The 17,757-nt window shown below is 45.6% G+C and overlaps 1 protein-coding gene across 1 annotated transcript in view; it reads left to right on the top strand.

The window, feature by feature from the left end:
- Positions 1-17,757, top strand: part of PAH (phenylalanine hydroxylase) — a 62,356-nt gene that overhangs the window by 17,694 nt on the left and 26,905 nt on the right. Inside the window, exons 3-5 of the mRNA XM_084809609.1 lie at positions 1,818-2,001; positions 10,556-10,644; positions 13,895-13,962. Of these exons, the coding sequence (XP_084665735.1) occupies positions 1,818-2,001; positions 10,556-10,644; positions 13,895-13,962 (341 nt within the window). The remainder of the gene's footprint in view (positions 1-1,817; positions 2,002-10,555; positions 10,645-13,894; positions 13,963-17,757) is intronic.

Genomic DNA, 17,757 nt, shown 5'->3' with positions numbered 1-17,757 from the left:
GGATGTCCGGCTGCTGGCGGAGCCGGCCGGCGGCTCAGCAGAATCGCTGCGGAGCACAGCCGGCTGGCCAGGATTCCAGGGGGGGAGAAACGGATCGCCTCCCCCACCGGCGAGGATTCCGGGGGGAGGGACGGAACGCCTCCCCCTGCACCATCAGCATAATCCCCGAAAGGTAAGTGATTTTCGTACATCCCTAGGCCCATTTAATTCTTTACAGAAGGGGTGCAGGTCCTCAGGCCAATGGGCCAAATCCAGCCTGCCTGGGGTCCCAGGGTGTGTGCCTTCTTTACCCCAACAGCCAATCATTTGGTGGTTTCCCAGCTTTTGTGCAGTTTTTTCCCCATTCTAAAAGGTTGAAATGCCTCCTTTTAAGACTTAGTTCCTGACAGTAAGAGCTTTAAACTAAAATATGCTGGTAGTTTTGGCCCTGCCCCTTTTATCTTTGGCCCTGCCCACCCCACATTCCACCCCTGGAATGTGGCCTTTGCGAGCTTCTCTGAAATGGAATTCAGCCCTCAGCCTGAAAGTGGTTCACAGCAACAGTGATTTGGTGGACAGAGTGGGCTTCCCCAACCTGGTGCTCTCCAGATGGGTTGGACTACAATTCTCAGCATGCCCCATTCTGAGAGTTGCAGGCCAACACATCTGGATGGCACCAAGTTGGGGAAGGCTGCTACAGAGCCAATGACAAGGCTCCAGAGGAACAATTGTATGTGATGTGAAACATGGAGGACCGGAGGCTGCTTCCTAAATGGCCCAACTCATTGCAAGGTTTTCAGACAGATGCACCTGTCAGGGAGCTCTATCCCATGTCCATGCTGCCCACCCATTCCATTCCTTCCCTTGGTCCTTAGCACCTTCCCCCTTGCAACCCAGAAAGTCATCTCACCACTGTCTGGGTAGGTGAGGAAAGATACTGTGGTTGTTTGGCCACCGAGGGCATGCTACGGAGCTACTTGGGCCTTCCACCCTCATATCTGGAATGGGTTGTATGAGGATTTGGATACAAGAAAAGTGAGGCTCGACCCACCCATTTAGATATGACATTTGTTTGGGGAAATGCTCATCTGGGTCTCTGATGCTAAAAAGCTGCGCAGAGTTCCTTAGGAAAAGGGTAGGATACAAAATGTAAATAAATGTATGAATAAATTATCTTCAGTAATATAACATAAGAAGAGCCCTGCTGGGTCAGAGCTTTTCCTTTCCTGCTTTTCCACTATATAACCACTAGGTGGCACTGTGTGATTGTGGAATATCACTATTACACAAGTAGGAAAAACATTTCTTTCACTTTCACAAATAATATGCCATTTCCCCTGAACTAACACCCCCACCTGGGAAAGTGTTCTTAAAAAGCAGAAGTGAAACTGGAGGGTCACTCGCAATATCATCTAAATATGCTGTAAATAACTGTGAGTGAGGAATGACAAGCACGCAATAAATGCCTCATGTAGAAAAGCTCTGAGGTAAGATATAGCCAGAAGTCATGAATCTCTGACGGAGATGCAGGTTGGAAGGAAAGGTAGGGTATCCAAAATGGATAGGTGTCGGTTCTGCCCTTTGTAGAAAGACATGTGTAGGGCTACAGTTTCTTGTAAATCTACTGACAGTTTCTTTTACATGCCTCTGATATCCTTAAATATAAAGGTTTTTGGATAAACAGCAAGAATATATATATATTTTAATAAACAAAGGTTCTTGTCCTCAAGGTTTGAAAATTTGAATACAGAGTATGACACACAGCTTACAAATTTTCAGCCACTTTTTAGGCCACCACAAAAATAGTGTCATATTTGCCACGCTACTTTTTCTTCTAGGAAAAAGGGATAAACTTGACCCACATTGAGTCCAGACCTTCCCGGCTGAACAAAGATGAGTATGAATTTTTCATCAATCTGGAAAGCAAGAACATTCCTGCTCTTGAAGAAATCATCAGGATCTTGAGAGATGACATTGGAGCAAATGTTCACGAGCTTTCACGTGAAAAGAGGAAGGATGCTGGTAAGACATATATTGTTCAGAATAACAACATTCCCATCAAGCACCACCATAGGGAGTTTGTGCCATGTAGGGATGTACGAAAGTCACTTACCTTTCTGCAGATTATGTTGATGGTGGGGGGGAGGCGTTCCGTTCCTCCCCCTAGAATCCTCGACGGGGGGGGAGGTGATCCGTTCCTCCCCCCCGGAATCCTCCATGGCCAGCTGTGCTCCGCTGCAGCTCCACGGAGCAGCCAGCCAGGCCCAGCCCAGGCCAGAGCTGTCCGCAGCCGGATTTCCGGCCACGGAGGGCTCTGGGAAAAACAAAAACAAAAACCGCATACGCAAATGGCGGCAGCTATGGCCGCTGCCATTTGCGTTCCTTATTTTTAGCCGTCTTAATCTATGTAAATATTTACTTAGACTATGTCGGCCAAAATAAAGGGGAACGCAAATAGCATAGCGGGCGCTATTTGTGTCCCTTTTTGATTCACCGTTTTAGCCTACGTAAATATTTACGTAGACTAAGAAGGCCAAAAATAAGGAACGCAAATGGCGGTGGCCATAGCCGCCGTCATTTGCGTACGCGGTTTGTTTGTTTTTTTAAACCCAGTCATGATAGGTTACGTAAACCTTTACATAGCCTATCACGTTGTTTTGTTTTGTTTTTTACAAGACAAGACTGCAAATGGCGGCAGCGGCGGCCGGTCGGAAGACCAGCCGCCGCAGCCACCACCGCAGCCGCTGCCGCCTGGAACATCCGCCCCAGGTAAGTCTCATCCTGGGGGGGGGGATCTGTGGGGGGGGGCGGGGGAATCTGCGGGGGACGGGGGGATCTGCGGGGGGGTGGGGGGGTGGCAGGCCGTTCTGCCACGGAGTTCAGGGTCCGAATGCACTGGCATTCGGCCTCACTGAGATCCGTGGCGGAATTCTCTGCCATCCCTAATGCTATGGTTACTGTTTAGGTGAAACCACTTGTGCCACACAGAGATGTTCAAGGGTTTCATTTGGTCTTCATTTTTAAGTGAGCCAGCCAACCTGATTTGCATTTCCTAGACTAATACACAGATTAGAATGTAGTTATCCTTCAATTTTCACAGTTCTCTGTCATTTGCAATACACTTCTCAGCTCCATAAATGTACCAAAACATGTATAAAAAATAAAATGTGTATTTTAGCTTAAAATGCCAAAAAAGTCTGTATTTAAGGGTAAATATATAAAAAATGCATATTTTAGGATAAACTCCATAGTCCATACAAAAATGTGTATTAATGAAAAAATATGTTCAAAAATAGGTAAGGTGAACTCCCATTACCAGCTTCTTTATTTGCTGATGCCTTTTAGAATGTGGGGGCAGGAACTGCACAGAAGCTAGGAAGTCACCAAATGATTGGTGGTTGGGGGAAAGGAGGTGGGACCAGGGGAAGTGGGTGTGGCCCTCTGGGGAGCCACACTCCAGTGGACCAGATTGGGACTCCAGGAGGGCTAGATTTGGCCCCTGAGCCTGAGGTTCCCCACCCCTGGCTTGAGGCAAAATTGAAGTAATTTTCTTCTCCATTGGCCCAGTTGGTAGCAACAGTCCCCCCGCCATCCCCCGTCACTGTACCAAACAGTATGAAGACTGTGCCATTTCATCAGAACATAACATAAGGCCAGACCAAAGATCTGTGTAACCCAGCTTCCTGTTCCAAAGAGGGGCCACTCAGAAACTTCCGAGAAGGGCCTAAATCAGAGCATGGCTACATCAGGCCATCGCTTCATGCTCAGAATTCATCGCTTATGAATTCCTTATGCATGATATAGAATAAATATGCGAACCCCACACAAAGGAAGGGCAGTCCTATGGGGAGAGCTTATCTCTTCCCAGTGCAATCTTCCATGAGCTCCAACGTTTAACACTCAGCACACACCCATCTCTGTTTCAGAAACAGACGTATACCCATCCAAGTCTTATGAATACCTTCATGGCTCTTTAGAGAGCAGATGTGACCCTAATAGGATTTCAGTTGAGGTTGGCTTTAAATGCTTTAGGTCTGCTGTCTCTTCTTCCTTCCTGGGAGCAACGTGAAAGGGCAATAATATCTTCCTGAAGTGAATCCTGATAATCTCCTTACCCTCTCCTTTGTGCCCTAGCCATGACGTTGCAGTGGGGAAAAGGGAAATATTTGGAGGAAGCAGACCCCTCCTTCGTTCAGGAAAGGGGGCATGACAGGCAAAATCGGATGGCTTGGCAGGGAATCACAGCCGCCTACAATTGAAGGTTTAATTGCTTCTTGGGTGAGGGGGATGTCTCGATCTCTCGTTCTTAGTTATAATTTCTTTTCCCCCACCACCAAAAAAGAAAGAGTTCCTCTTCCCGTTCGCTTTTGAGCACCTTATGTGTGTTGATTTGGCCATAAGGCCCATTGAGACCAGCAGCTCTTATTTTTAGAGAAATGTGGTTAGGGCAAGGATATTGGGGTGGGGTGGGGGTTGATTTATACAACCATTCAGTATGTTGTGAAGTGCCTACAAACAGAGCCAACCTTATCATAAAACAGTATGGAAACACTGAGTTGGGTGACAGATTCCAGAAGGGATGCCATTTTCCTGTCTTCAATCTCTGTGTGTAGCATTTTTAAAAAAACTGAGTTCCAGTCCAGAGGGGAGCATCATTTTAATTATTCACTTTGGGCCCACAAAATTTAAAGTGAATTTAACTATTCACTACCCACAAAGTGGATTAAACTATTCACTTTGACCACAAATTTCCTGATGATTTTGCTATAGAATACAACTCTGGTCCAAGATCTGTCATATGTTAACAACTGGCTGCATGCATTGGCCATAGAAGGACATATGGCAATATATATGTATAGACCGGAATGTCTTAATGTGGTGACAAATTAACGGTGATGGATGGGATATCTTGCTATTGTCTCTAAAAAGTCACGGGTGTTGGACTAGATAGGCCTTTGGTGCGATCCGGCATGGCTTTTCATATGTCATGAAAACACAGTGCGCTTCTTTCATGAGGCTTCTTAAAAAATGTGGCCAGCAAGTTTAGAATGAGACCTCCTGGAGCCCTAAATAAAAGAATTAAATATGATTCTGCTTCAGCAGGGAAATAGAGACAATTTATTGCCATTTGGAGACAAGCTGGAGGCTGAGGGTCTGTAGAAGCCTTGTTTGCGGGGACCCTGGGGCGGACAAGAGCAGTTGGCTATGTTTAAAAAGGCACCAACCTGTGCCTAGAAATGACAATAAATTTTCAAGTCCCGTCTTTGACTTGGTCAGAGTTCTGCAGAACTTTGGAAGCCCTTTGGTTTTGTTGCCCCCTTGTATAAATAGCTGATTAGCATCCTATTAAGCATCTGACCCCATTTTGAATTGGTCACCACTTGGGTGTCCCCAGCAGGGCCATAAAATGCCGCTGTTCCTCCTGCTGACAAATCAATATTTATTACTGATCAGCCCGCATGTGCCCTGCAGAGCTTCACAGAGGGTCAGTGTTGCGACAGCTTGCTCTGGCCATTCATTAACAGCATCAGGAAGAGACAGCATGTCTGGCTAACAGGGGCAAGAGGAAGCATGTTGGAGGGCCCAAGTATCTCAGCATTTTAGGGAAGGGGTAATTAGAATATATATATATATATATATATATATATATATATATATATATATATGCATATTTCTAAAGGTTTGCCTGGAGTGCTGTTGATGTTTGCTCCGGATGGCATTGCCACTGGATCAGGGTTAAGGTGGTCAATGCACTCCACTTGAGCCTTTGTAAGGATTCCCTTGCTGCATCCGGCCAAGGTCCATCTAGTCCAACATGCTGTTTCTGACAGCAGCCATCTGGATGGTCCTGGAACTTCACAAGGGAGGCATGAAGGTGTCAGCCAGCCTCTCCTCCCCACGTGTTCCTGGTAGCTGGTCCTCACCAGTGGCCAGCTCTCTCTGAACATGGAGGTTCCATTGTGTAGACTACATTCCTGTTCTGACTTACATGGGAATAAATACTGTTGAACTCTATATCTGAAAAGACGTGTACAGAATCATGTTGTGTGTGTATATCTGTGTGTGTGTGTATATATATATACACACACACACACACATATATATATATATATAACTCTGTGTGTGTATGGTGTGTGTGCATATGTATGAGTATATGTGTGTGTGCATATGTATGAGTATATGTGTGTGTGCATATGTGTATAAATATGTGTGTGCATATGTGTATAAATATGTGTGTGTGCATATTGTGTGTGCATATATGTGTGTGTACACACACACACACACACACACACACACACAATTACCAGCCTTCACCAACCTGGTGCCCTCCAGATGTTTCAGGCTTCAAGTCCCATCAGCCCCAGCCAGCATGGCCAGTTGCCAGGAATGCTGGGAGCTGTGGTCTGAAACATCTGGAGGTCATCAGGTTGACTAAGGCTGATATTCTATCTATCTATCTATCTATCTATCTATCTATCTATCTATCTATCTCCTACACAGACTTACACATATACACACACCATCCAGGAATATATGTTTAGCTAATAGCCACTGATAGTATCACAGAATTGTTGTCTATAAATGAATTTCCCCAAACTTTGAAAAACCCCAAAGCCCTATGCTAGTGTCCTGGCCACCATCATGCCTTGCGGTGGTGAATTCTACAGTGAATGATGCATTCAATCCGTTCTTAACTCAGATCCAGGGAAGTGTCATTGCTTGAGTGGGAGAGCACATGCTTTGTGCATAGAAGGTCCCCGCCAGGTTCATCCAGTGTCTGTCTCCACTATTAAAAGATCATAGAATCATAGAGTTGGAAGGGGCCATTTAGGTCATCAAGTCCAACCCCCTGTTCAGTTCAGGAATCTGGTTTAAAGCATCCCTGACAGATGGCTTTAATACCTCCAGCAATGAGGAGCCCACCACCTCCCTAGGCAGTTGGTTCCATTAACAATACCAGTTGCTGGGAACACAGCTGGATGGGTACTATTGCACACATGTCCTGCTTGTGGGCTTCCCAGAAGCATCTGTTGGTTATTGTGGGAAGCAGAATGCTGAATTAGAGAGGCCTTTCAGTTGCTCCAGCAGCGCTTTTCCTATGTTCTTATTTAGAGGGCCATGCAGGGAACTTCAGCATCCATAGCAGAACTTTGGAGGCTCCTTCTTCTGAATACAGTCCCCCTACTCTGGAAATTTGGGGAGCAGCATTTGATGTAATGAAGAAATGAAAGGTGAAGGGGGAAAAAAGATCCACTGTACACTGAAGTTGTTTCAAACACCCACATGCTCCTTTTGGAAACCAGCTTCTGTCTGCAACTTTGAAAGGGTGCCCCTCACTCATGCACAGTATGAAGGAAGTACGCACATTTTGGGGAGGCATCTTGAAAAAAGATACCAGGCAATCGCTTTGTTAGTCCCAAAAAAGACAGATGGGATCCAAATGAGTCCAGATGACCCCTTGCATTGGGTAAAGGGTGGTGGTGGAGAAAGTAGCAGTCTTCAAATTTCACAGAGTGTTCTTGTTTGAAGAAGAGTTTTGTGTAGTACACAAGCCTCCTGTCCTAACATTAGCCCCGTGCCGAGACTCACTCTATGTGTGGAGGGGAGGGATTATGATAACAGCAACAGGTCCTGCCCTCTCTGCACATCAAGCCTCCATGTGTTTGTTAGAATGTATGCAAAGTGGCTTATGTATGTGGACAAAAATATCACACAAGGACTACCCTGGAAAAAACAGGTATACTGGTCCCATGGTTCATGCCTATGCAAGTAGGGGCCTCTTTATTTAGTGAATTGATATCCCGACTTTCTTCCATCATGGAGTTCAAGATGGCAGAGATGGGGTTCTTAAGGGAAGAGCCATGGCTCAGTGGTGGAGCACATGCTTTGACTGCAGAAGGTCGCAAGTTCAATCTTCAGCATCTTCAAAGACGACTGGAAAAATTCCTGCCTGAAACCCTCAAAAGCTGCTGCCAGTCAGTGTCGACAATACTGGGCTAGATGGACCAGTGGTTTCAACTCAGTATAAGGCACCTTCCTATGTTCCTATTCATGAAAACATTTCGCCTTGAATTTCTGTGTCTATTTCACAAAATTGGGATTGAATTGCTGTTTCTCGCCAGCTCTGATTTCAACAGGATCATGGGTGAAATTTTGGGTGGCTTTTACTTGTTATGTTGTAATGGGTCTTCAGGACACAGCTGCTCCTTCCAAGAATGCACCCCTCTCCTTCCAAGGGGGATATCCCTAAAATCAACAGTGCTGTAGATGCACAAATATTAGGGATAGCCATTGCAGTGAAATCCAGCCCTTTTAGGGCTTGTCGAATTTCCCTGGAGCCCCTGGCTTGGATTGCACAGGCTTTTTCCTGAAATCCAGGAACTTCATCAGGTTTTTTTTTTTTTAATCGCCATTTCCCCAGGATCCCCAGCATGGTGCCCACAAGTGACATTTCTGCACATTGCAGTTGCAATTTGCAGCAGTAATTTGCGCAAACTTGTTTTAATGCAAAAAATATAATAATTTACGGAATTTCCTCCAGCTGGCCCTACTCACTGCACACTGAGTTGGGCCAGCTGGCAGAAGACAGAATGGAATCAAGGCGGCCAAGCTGACAAAAACTCATTGAACTCCACCCCCCAAATGGATTCCTCCGACATCCCTAACAATTTATGGCCACAGGTCTGTAATATTTTGGTACTGCTGCCCTCTAGTGATGAAATTCAGGATATTTCCTAGATTTTTAGGGGAAATACACATATTCAGTACAATCTGAGAGGTTCTTTTGGCCATATGAGCTGTCACCCTTTTATGGACAGAGGCACTTAACAGCTGTGTAAGAGGCAGAAATTCAACACACCAAGCCAAGATAATATATGCCAAGTGTTTTGAACGTGTGCTGAAATGTCACCTAAATGTCACCAGTGACTTACAATATTCCCCAACCTGGTGCCCTCCAGATATGTTAGACTACAATTCCCAGATTCTCAGCCAGCATGGCTGTGCTTCTGGGGATGATGGAAGTTGTAGTCCAACACATCTGGAGGCAGTCAGGTTGGGGAAAGTTGGCTGAATTAGTCCGTTACAGCAGAAACAAAAACTTGTGACTTCACAAACACTAATGCACCTTAAGGGTGCAATCCTATACATGTTTAGACAAGAAGAAAGCTCTACAAGTTCCCAGCGTTCCCCAGCCAGCAATGCAGGCTGGGGAATGCTGGGAGTTGTAGGACTTTTTTCCTGTCTAAACATACATAGGATTGTGAATTAAGGCTCCTTTTTGTTATAGATATAAACATGCTCAGTATTATTATTTTCCAGGATTAAGACTGAATGAGGGGTCAAGCTTTGATAGTTGATTTTTTGCCTGTTATGTTGCTGATAACAGCAGAGAGATATTAAGAACAAAGGTGGCAACCCTATTTATGGATTAGTAATGTGAAGCCTTAGATTATAGTTCAGTGCAGCGTGCCTATGTCCTGTGCAGCTCAGTTTTAATCATGTTTCCTCAGAAGTCCCAATAAGCTCAATTAACCTACTTCCAGGTAAATGTATACTTATAGGCTGGAGTCCTATACCCACTTGCCTGGGAGTAAGCCCAATTTAACTCAGTGAGACTTACTTTTGAGTAGACATGTAAAGGATTGTGTTGTTAATCTGCATAGATGGTTGCTTATTTTTTAAAGTACGTTGTTGTTTGATGCCGTAGAACATTTCAGATGGCAATGATACTATAGAATCACATAAAAAAAACTTATTTTATCCTTCTTCTCTTTTTAAAGGAAAACAGAAGGGGGATCAACGCTGCATCCTCTAAAACCACTGGGCCATAATCCTGTATAGAGTGATGTGCATTTAAACTCATTTACTTTGATGGATTTAAGTGTGCCCCTATGTTGGCATGTGGCTCTAGTTTTGCAGATTTTTAAAAAAATGATCTACATGTGATTTTTGTGAAAGGTGAACGCAGAGACAATTATGTGAGTGGAATTGGTGGAGGCTGGTGACTCTGATTTCAGTGGGGCTGTGTATCCATTTGGGGTTTCAGTCAGAACCAGCCAGAGCTCTAAAGGAGCTATCCAAGATGCTAAACCTATTTTGGGGATAGGGTTCAGAACTTTGGATAGCTTCTTTAGAGTTCTGGCTGGTTCTGACTAAAACCCAGAAGGGATTGACAGCCCCCTGAAAATTGGAGTCACCAGCCTCCACTTGTAGGTAGAATACATTCCTCACTGAGGACCTGGCATAGCAAAGCCCCTGTCTCTTGATAGCCACCAGGGCAAGATTCCTTGACCAAATCTTGAAGATAACCATTTAGGTCACTCTCACACTATTTTCTGCCCTGTCTTCTTATCCATTTTTGTTTCATGGTGAACCGTAAATGTTAAGCAACTGGTGAGCAAATGGGTGGGAACTGGACTCCATGGGTTGTATCCAATGTTAATCTAACTTAGGTCCTGTTCATTTCAATGGGTCTGCTGTAAGTAGGACTGATATTGGATACCACCCCATACTGCTTACCTTGTATGAAGTAACAAGAGCTAAACATAATTCCTATTTCTTTTGTGACCTGTAGTACCGTGGTTCCCAAGAACTATTCAAGATCTGGATAGATTTGCCAACCAGATTCTCAGCTATGGAGCAGAACTGGATGCTGATCACCCTGTAAGAAGAAGAAAAACCTTTCAACCCCCCATCTCTCTTTTAACCCCATCCTATCTCAAATTAGACTTTCAGTTTCCAAATTTTAAAAATAATGTTTGTAGGCTCATGGGCACAGAGAACAACTTGAAAATGTAAATGTAGATGATAAAAGCTCTGAAGAAAGATTTTCAAGATGTGTCCCATGATTAACTGGTGTATGGGCCATATGTTTGAAATTGCTACCTTCAAAAGATAGGAGGTAATGCAGAGATTATTATTTTTTAGGGATGTACGAAACTCTTACCTGGCTCCGCACCGGGCAATCTGCGGTGGTGGGGAGGTGCTCTGTCCCTCCCCCTGGAATTCTCCCCGGCTGGCTCCACTCTGCGGTGACTCCGCGGAGCTGCTGGCCGGGGCCGCCCGCAGCCGGACATCTGGCTGCTGGGCTGCACAGGGACACAAATGGTGGCCCCCATAGCCGCCACCATTTGCGTCCGTGTCTTTAGCCATGATAGGCTACGTAAATATATATGTAGCCTATCATGGCTAAAGACACGGACGCAAATGGCGGCTACGCCATTTGCATCTCTTCCCTGAGCCGTGATAGGCTACATAGATACTTACGTAGCCTATCACGGCTTGCCAGGGACGCAAATGGTGGCTGCCATTTGTGGCCGCAGCCCGGCAACAGCTGGAACCGCTGGAGCCTCCGCCGTAGCTGCCGCCACCAGAGCCGCAGCCAGGTAGGCTCTGTTTCACGAGATTTTTGCAGGGTGGTGGGGCGGGTTGCTCTGTTCTGCCATGGATTCTGGGGGGCCGAATTCACTGGAATTCGGCCTCCCTGGGATCCATGGCGGTATTCTCTAACATCCCTATTATTTTTAACCTTTGGGGAACATACAAATGTGATCTCCTCCTTGCCTTCTGAAATGGTGCAGCCCCAAAGGGTTTATGGGGGGGCTCGAAGGCTGCACAAAAAGTATGACTTCTAAACAAATGGAGATGTGAAGAACCCCCATATTCTGATGTAGCTCAACAGTGCCATCTGGAGTGGCACGTGGATTTTGGAACCCCACCATGAAGCCTCCATCTTGGGCTTTGTCTCTGAAAAACATCCAGATTTTGAGCTGTTTTTCATCATGGTGCTTCGAGTTGGAACCAGCAAACTCCTTGGGCATGTAAGTTCAGAGTCATTAGGGAGATGGATCTAGCCTCTATATGGTTTTTTGATTGGCTAGCTAGACCACTGATTTCAAAAATGGAGCTTCTTCTGCCGATGGAGAAAACAGTAGTCCTTCTCCACTAAGGGAACAGCTTTTTCTGATCTCAGATTCCCATAAATATGTGAGAATTTGCTCTATCTCCTTAGTCTTCCTGAAAACACATAGCCAGGAAGCCAAGATGCTTCCTCTCAGACCTTCCTCTCTGCATATGCACTGAAAACTCAAGATTCTACTCAAGTAGGCAACATGAAAGTACTGAAGTTAGATTAGTTTAATTGATTTTTATTTGAAATGTCGTGTGTGTGTGTGAGAGATTGGGTCCCTTCCTCCCCCCCCCCAAGTATTTTCTTCCTTTTTAACTCAATTTCCCAAGTAAATTGTTTTTTATACCTTGACATGTGGCTACATTGTTTTAAAACTAACTACATTTCTAACTAAAACCTTCCCCATGTGAAAGACAGCATGGTTGCTAAGCTACCCCTTGTGTTCTTAGGATATTTCACAGAGCTTTGATAAATTCTGTGTCTCTGGGCTTTCGGCAAGAAAATCTGAAGTGCCTTCCTTTAATTTTCATATTTCTCTAGAGGCAGAGGGAAAAGGGAGGGCTCCTTCATAATAGAATCTCCTCCTCACACAGCTGGACAGCCTAGAGTGTTTAGGCAAAGTTCAGTCTGTGTTGGAGGCTAACAGTAATTCATGGGGGGGGGGGACCCTTACTAAATAGGGGTCTGCCAGTAGCAAAAGTCATCCTGCCCCTGCTTGCAGATCCATCCTATGACAGTGAAGGCTGGTGGCTCCGATGTCAGTGGGGCGGTGAATCCACTCTGGGTTTCAGTCAGAACCAGTCAGAACTCTAAAGGAGCTATCCAAGGTGCGGAAGCAAGTAAAGTTTTTGTATGACACTGAGCACATCATCCCTTAACACTCACAGGACAAGAAAACAATACTATTTCATTTTAATGTCAGTCAATGTAGCCAGAAATTACTGCTATTAATTTAACTGAGGCTGAGTACTTGTAAGAAAATTACATGCAGTGCAGCTATATATATATATATATATATATATACACACACACACACACACACACACACAGAGACTGCTATTACACTAATTGAGGCAGAGTGATTAGCCTTTCACTAGCTCACTAGCTGAATCTAAAATGAACTATGTATCCTGCACAATTATTTGGCACACAGTATTTGGCAGAGTCCTAGAAGAAAGCTGGATAAATGGAGACCCAATTGCTCTGAAGAATGAGCGAATCAAAGAGTCCTCTCAGAGCTTCTGTCAGGATAAAAGGGCTCAGTCGTTGAAAGCAAGACAAAACCATCAACAACACAAAACAAAACCTCAGTGCTCTGAAATGAAAGATGTACATACGCCAGATCCGATGGCTAGTATTAATTAGATAATTGTCCTTTTCCTCTGGATTTTTTTTTTTTTTTTTGAGGGGGAACCAAAGTACAATTAACCAGAGCTTGTAATAAAATGTAGGATGTGGAGAAAGAAGCTCATCCAGGAACACATAATTTTTGTTGTTGACTACAGCAGTGAAGAACATTAGGTTTGTGGGCCAAAGCAGACCCTTTTCATCTGTCTAACTGGGCACCTGAAACTTACCCAATGCCTCTATTTGGTTTGGGTCTGCTAAGATTAGGTCCTCCTAGCTTCACACTAGACAAGTTGTCTGCCCATAGAGTTAAGTGACACTGTCAGGTTCTGGCTCAAGGTTATGCCACAACACATCTGTTGAAGGATACATATCTGTTGAATATGCCTAGGTGCAGGCTTTGATCCTTATTGTGTTTCTTGCCCTCCTACTGCTCCCTGGAACCTGAAATGGCATGTCTGAACATCCTTAAAGACACAATCTTATGCATGTTTAGACAGAAATGGCCAATAACTCCAAGTATGCCCCTTTTCTCTGTCTAAACATGCATAGGATTGCATGCTTAGTGAACTTGTAACACTGCATTTTTCTTAAAGCCAGATTTGTGTTCTGAAATGCTCACAGAGTAAAGCAATACTTTTCATTATATTTCTCCAGGGTTTCAAAGATCCTATTTACCGGGCCAGAAGAAAAGAATTTGCAGACATAGCATACAACTACAGACAGTAAGTGTGCAAAAGACAGTAAGGAATAAAATGTATCCTAAAAAAAAACTCCTTTCTCTGTCATGAAATTGGGTGTGTATGTATGTGTGTGGGGTATGCTCACTCTTTGGAAAATGCAGATATTTGTCTAGGTGGCCTCAAGAAGCCAGATGCCTCTACTTAACTAGTGCTGTCAATGGGTCTCTATCTCAGCCACACAGCAGTCCCTAAGCAGACGTATTGCAGGACCTGGGCATGTAAAGTAGAAATCCCTTCTAGCTTAAATAGCAATGATTATTTAGTGTGCTAGGTTGCTCTTAAGCCACTGCTAGTTCTTTCTCTGTTCTTCCTCCTGGGACCAGTACAGACGTTACACTGGGGCTGGGGAGGGCAAGCATCTGACACTGACCACAAGGTAAGTTAAAGGGCTGAAGCAAGATATGGACCTAGAGGAAGGGGAAGAAGATGGAGGTGAACACCAAACATGAATGAGCTCTACATTTGCACTACAGGAATGAGCTCATGTGCTTATGCTCCCTCCCTCCTCCCATCTTTTTCATTTTTAAGGCTTCCCATCTCACATCCAATTGAAAAGCAAAGCGTCATGCACATGTGGAGGCAGGGCCAGCCCTCTCATGAGGCAGGGTGAATCCCCCGCCTCAGGTGGCACATCAGTAAGGGCAGTGGATCCCGCATGCCCGCCACAGGGAGTCCTAGTGTTGCCACCACCACGCTGTGCCTCTCAAACTGAGGCATGGCAGAGGGCGGGTGGGCAGGTGCTCCAGAGAGCCCTGCTGACCACTCTTCCACTGTGGCAAAGGCTGCAACTGTTGTGGCTCTCTGGAGAAGCTACCACCACTGCCATCACCCACCCTATGCCTCACTCTGAGTAAGGCATAGGTGGGCGGCCACTGTGCACAGCCACGCCAGCTGCTCCCCTGTCCCAGGAAAGGCCACAGCAAGAACATGCCTTGCGTGGCTCCCACAGAGCCAGCCCATCCAAATGCCTCACTCTGAAGTGTCCTTTTTCAGAACAAGGCATGGGCAGGGAGGTGTCCCTGGAGATGGCCTGTACTGCTGCAACACAGGCACTTTCCAGGGCTACCTCCAGACAATGCCTCGCTCTGAAAAAGGACCCTCAGAGCAAGGTATTGAGGGGAAGATGGAAGGGAGGAAGAGGCAGAGGGAACCTGCACACACACCCTTGGCAGAAGTGCACAGTGACAGCTTACACCCCAGATGGTTATCCAGCCTCTACTTGAAGGCCTCCAGTGAGGGAGAGCCCACCCCCCTTCTCAGTCATTGGTTCCAATTGTCAAACTGATCTTACCTTCCAGACATTTTTCCTAATCTTCAGTTGGCACCTATCCCCTTATAACTAAAGCCCACTAGATCTGTGGACTGGAGTCCTTTAACTCTTGGATAAGTGTGTTTCATAACTATTAGTTTACATCATGTACCCCAATGCCCCCCAAAGCTCTTCACTCCCTGCTGCCTTCAAAAAGGAATTCAATAAAAAATTGAAAATACTAGAGTGCCAGATTCTCCTTCCTGTTTGTGAACCTGCAGCTGATCAGCTGTTCAGTGGGCAGGAAGAGAAAGCAAGGCAAAGGGGTAGAGGGGAGTGGAACAGCAAGGCTAGAGGCTAGGAGAGGGGGAAACAGTGCTGTAAAGAGCTGAGGAGAAAGAAATAGCAAGGCTAGAGGGTGGGAGTGGAGAGAAACAGCAAGATAAAGGGGTGAATGGGGGAGAAAGAGCAAGGCTAGGGGCAAGGAAGGGAGAGAAGGAAGAATGGTAGAGATGGGGAAGGCAGAGGAAATAGTGTGGAAAGGGGTAGGGGGAAAGCAATAGTGAGGCTAGACTGGGAGTGGAGAGAGAGAGAGAGAGCGCGCAAAGGGGAAAGGGGAAAGGGGAAAGGTCTGTGTGGATGGAAGAAGACTGGGTGGGCCAGGAAGCAACTCTTCCATACGCCCCTCCCCCCCAGCCTCTAGCTTCGCTATTTCTTTCCCCCCTCCCCCACCATCTCTTGACTAGCCAGGTCCCCACAGCAGTCATTATGTAACTAGCCACATCCTCCGTGGGATCCATTTTGTGGTGGTGTCCACAGCAGTTTCTCAAATTCCCAAATGTGCCCACAGCCAGGTCCAAAAAGGTTGGGGGTCCCTCATGTTCACTGTGAACTGTCATCACATGAAGGATATTGATGGATAAAAGGCTTGGTTTGATCTGTAGCATTATCTGGTAGCTGACATGGAGGCCTTTGGACAGAAAGGCAGCTTATACATTTTTAAATAAACAGTTGAGGAAGGAAGGAAGGAAGGAAGGAAGGAAGGATTTGCTGTTAAATTAGAAGCAAGAGGGCAAATTAGAGCATAGGAGAGGAAGAGGAATAGTGCAAGCATTCACATAGCACCAAATCTGAACTCATGGACAGTGGGTGAGACCGGCCAGCACCCTTTTCATCCCACCAATTCTTCGCTAAAGTGTTTATTTTCCCTTGCTGGCTTTCTTTCTGCTCTGTGCTTAAATCCTCTTTTGACTGCATTTATCCTAAAATTACAGCTTACTGGAAATAAATTACATTCAGATGAGGACCACGCTTTGGCGCCACAAAGCTTTGTTATTTAATTGCGCCGCAGTATCAGAGGCGACTACAAAGCCCCGAGCACCAAATAAAGTAGTGCCTCGTATGCTTCACATTAAATGGGGAGAGGAGGGGGGTGCATGCACAATTTACATTAAAGGAAGAGCTGTAAACAGGGTTGAAATCACGCCTCGCTTATGGTCTTGATCTAATATTCTGTATCTATCATTTCTGGCCCAACTGCATTGTGCATGTGCGTGCGTGTAAGTGGGTTGTTTCTTTCACCCCACCACACACACAATACTTTGCATGGGGAGGGGGGAATAGAATGGACACATTAATTTAGAATCGATTTTATGTACTATGAAGTACATAAAATGGACTTGAAATGAAACTCAGTCGACAAGTTACGGAAACCACAGACTGATCTACACATCTCCAGACTGTCCATTTTTCAAGTTTCATAATAGTTAAGACTCACCTTAAGAAGAGCCGTGCTGGATCAGACCGAGGGTCCATCTAGTCCAGTATTCTGTTCACACAGTGGCCAGCCAGCTGCCCCTGGGAAACCCACAAGCAGGACATGAATACAACAGCATCCTCCTGCCCATGTTCCCCAGCAACTTGTGTACATAGACATACTGCCTCTGATACTGGAGGTAGCATATAGCCATCAGGACTAGTAGCCACTGATAGCCTTCTCCTCCAGGAATTTGCCCAACTCCCTTTTAAAGCCATCCAGATGGGTGGCCATCACTACATCTTATGGTAGGGAATTCCATAGTTTCACTATGCACTGTTAACCAGTTAACCACTGTTGATAGCCAGCTCTATCATTAGGGAGAGTGAGGCGGCCATCTCATGCAGGAGATATTGGGGGGCAGAGAGTGGCAGTGAGGAGCAGGAGGACAGGGTGACCTGTCTGCTGCCCTGGGGGCAGTAGAAGATGCTGTCCCATTGCCAGCATTGAAGAGAGATTCAACTGCCTATCTGGGCAACTTCTGTCTGTGGAAACAGGAGGGTACACCACCTTGCCCTTTGCCTCAGGCCGCAAAATATCTTGGGCCAGCCCTGCTAGGGCAGCCATGTGTCCTCTTTTACAGAGGACAGTCCTCTGTTTGAAGGGCTGCCAGAAAACATATTTCCAAGATAATCATGAGGCACACAGGAGGTCACCCCATCACAGTCTTCTGCAGTATGGTAAGATTTATTGTATTTCTGATTAAATGATA

The sequence above is a fragment of the Heloderma suspectum genome, chromosome 7, assembly GCF_057233095.1.
Source record: "Heloderma suspectum isolate Gila_16-S chromosome 7, 16-S_ref, whole genome shotgun sequence".
In the NCBI taxonomy this organism is placed as follows: Eukaryota; Metazoa; Chordata; class Lepidosauria; order Squamata; family Helodermatidae; genus Heloderma; species Heloderma suspectum.
Note: the sequence above shows the minus strand (reverse complement) of the source record. Positions and strands in the feature narration are given on the sequence as shown.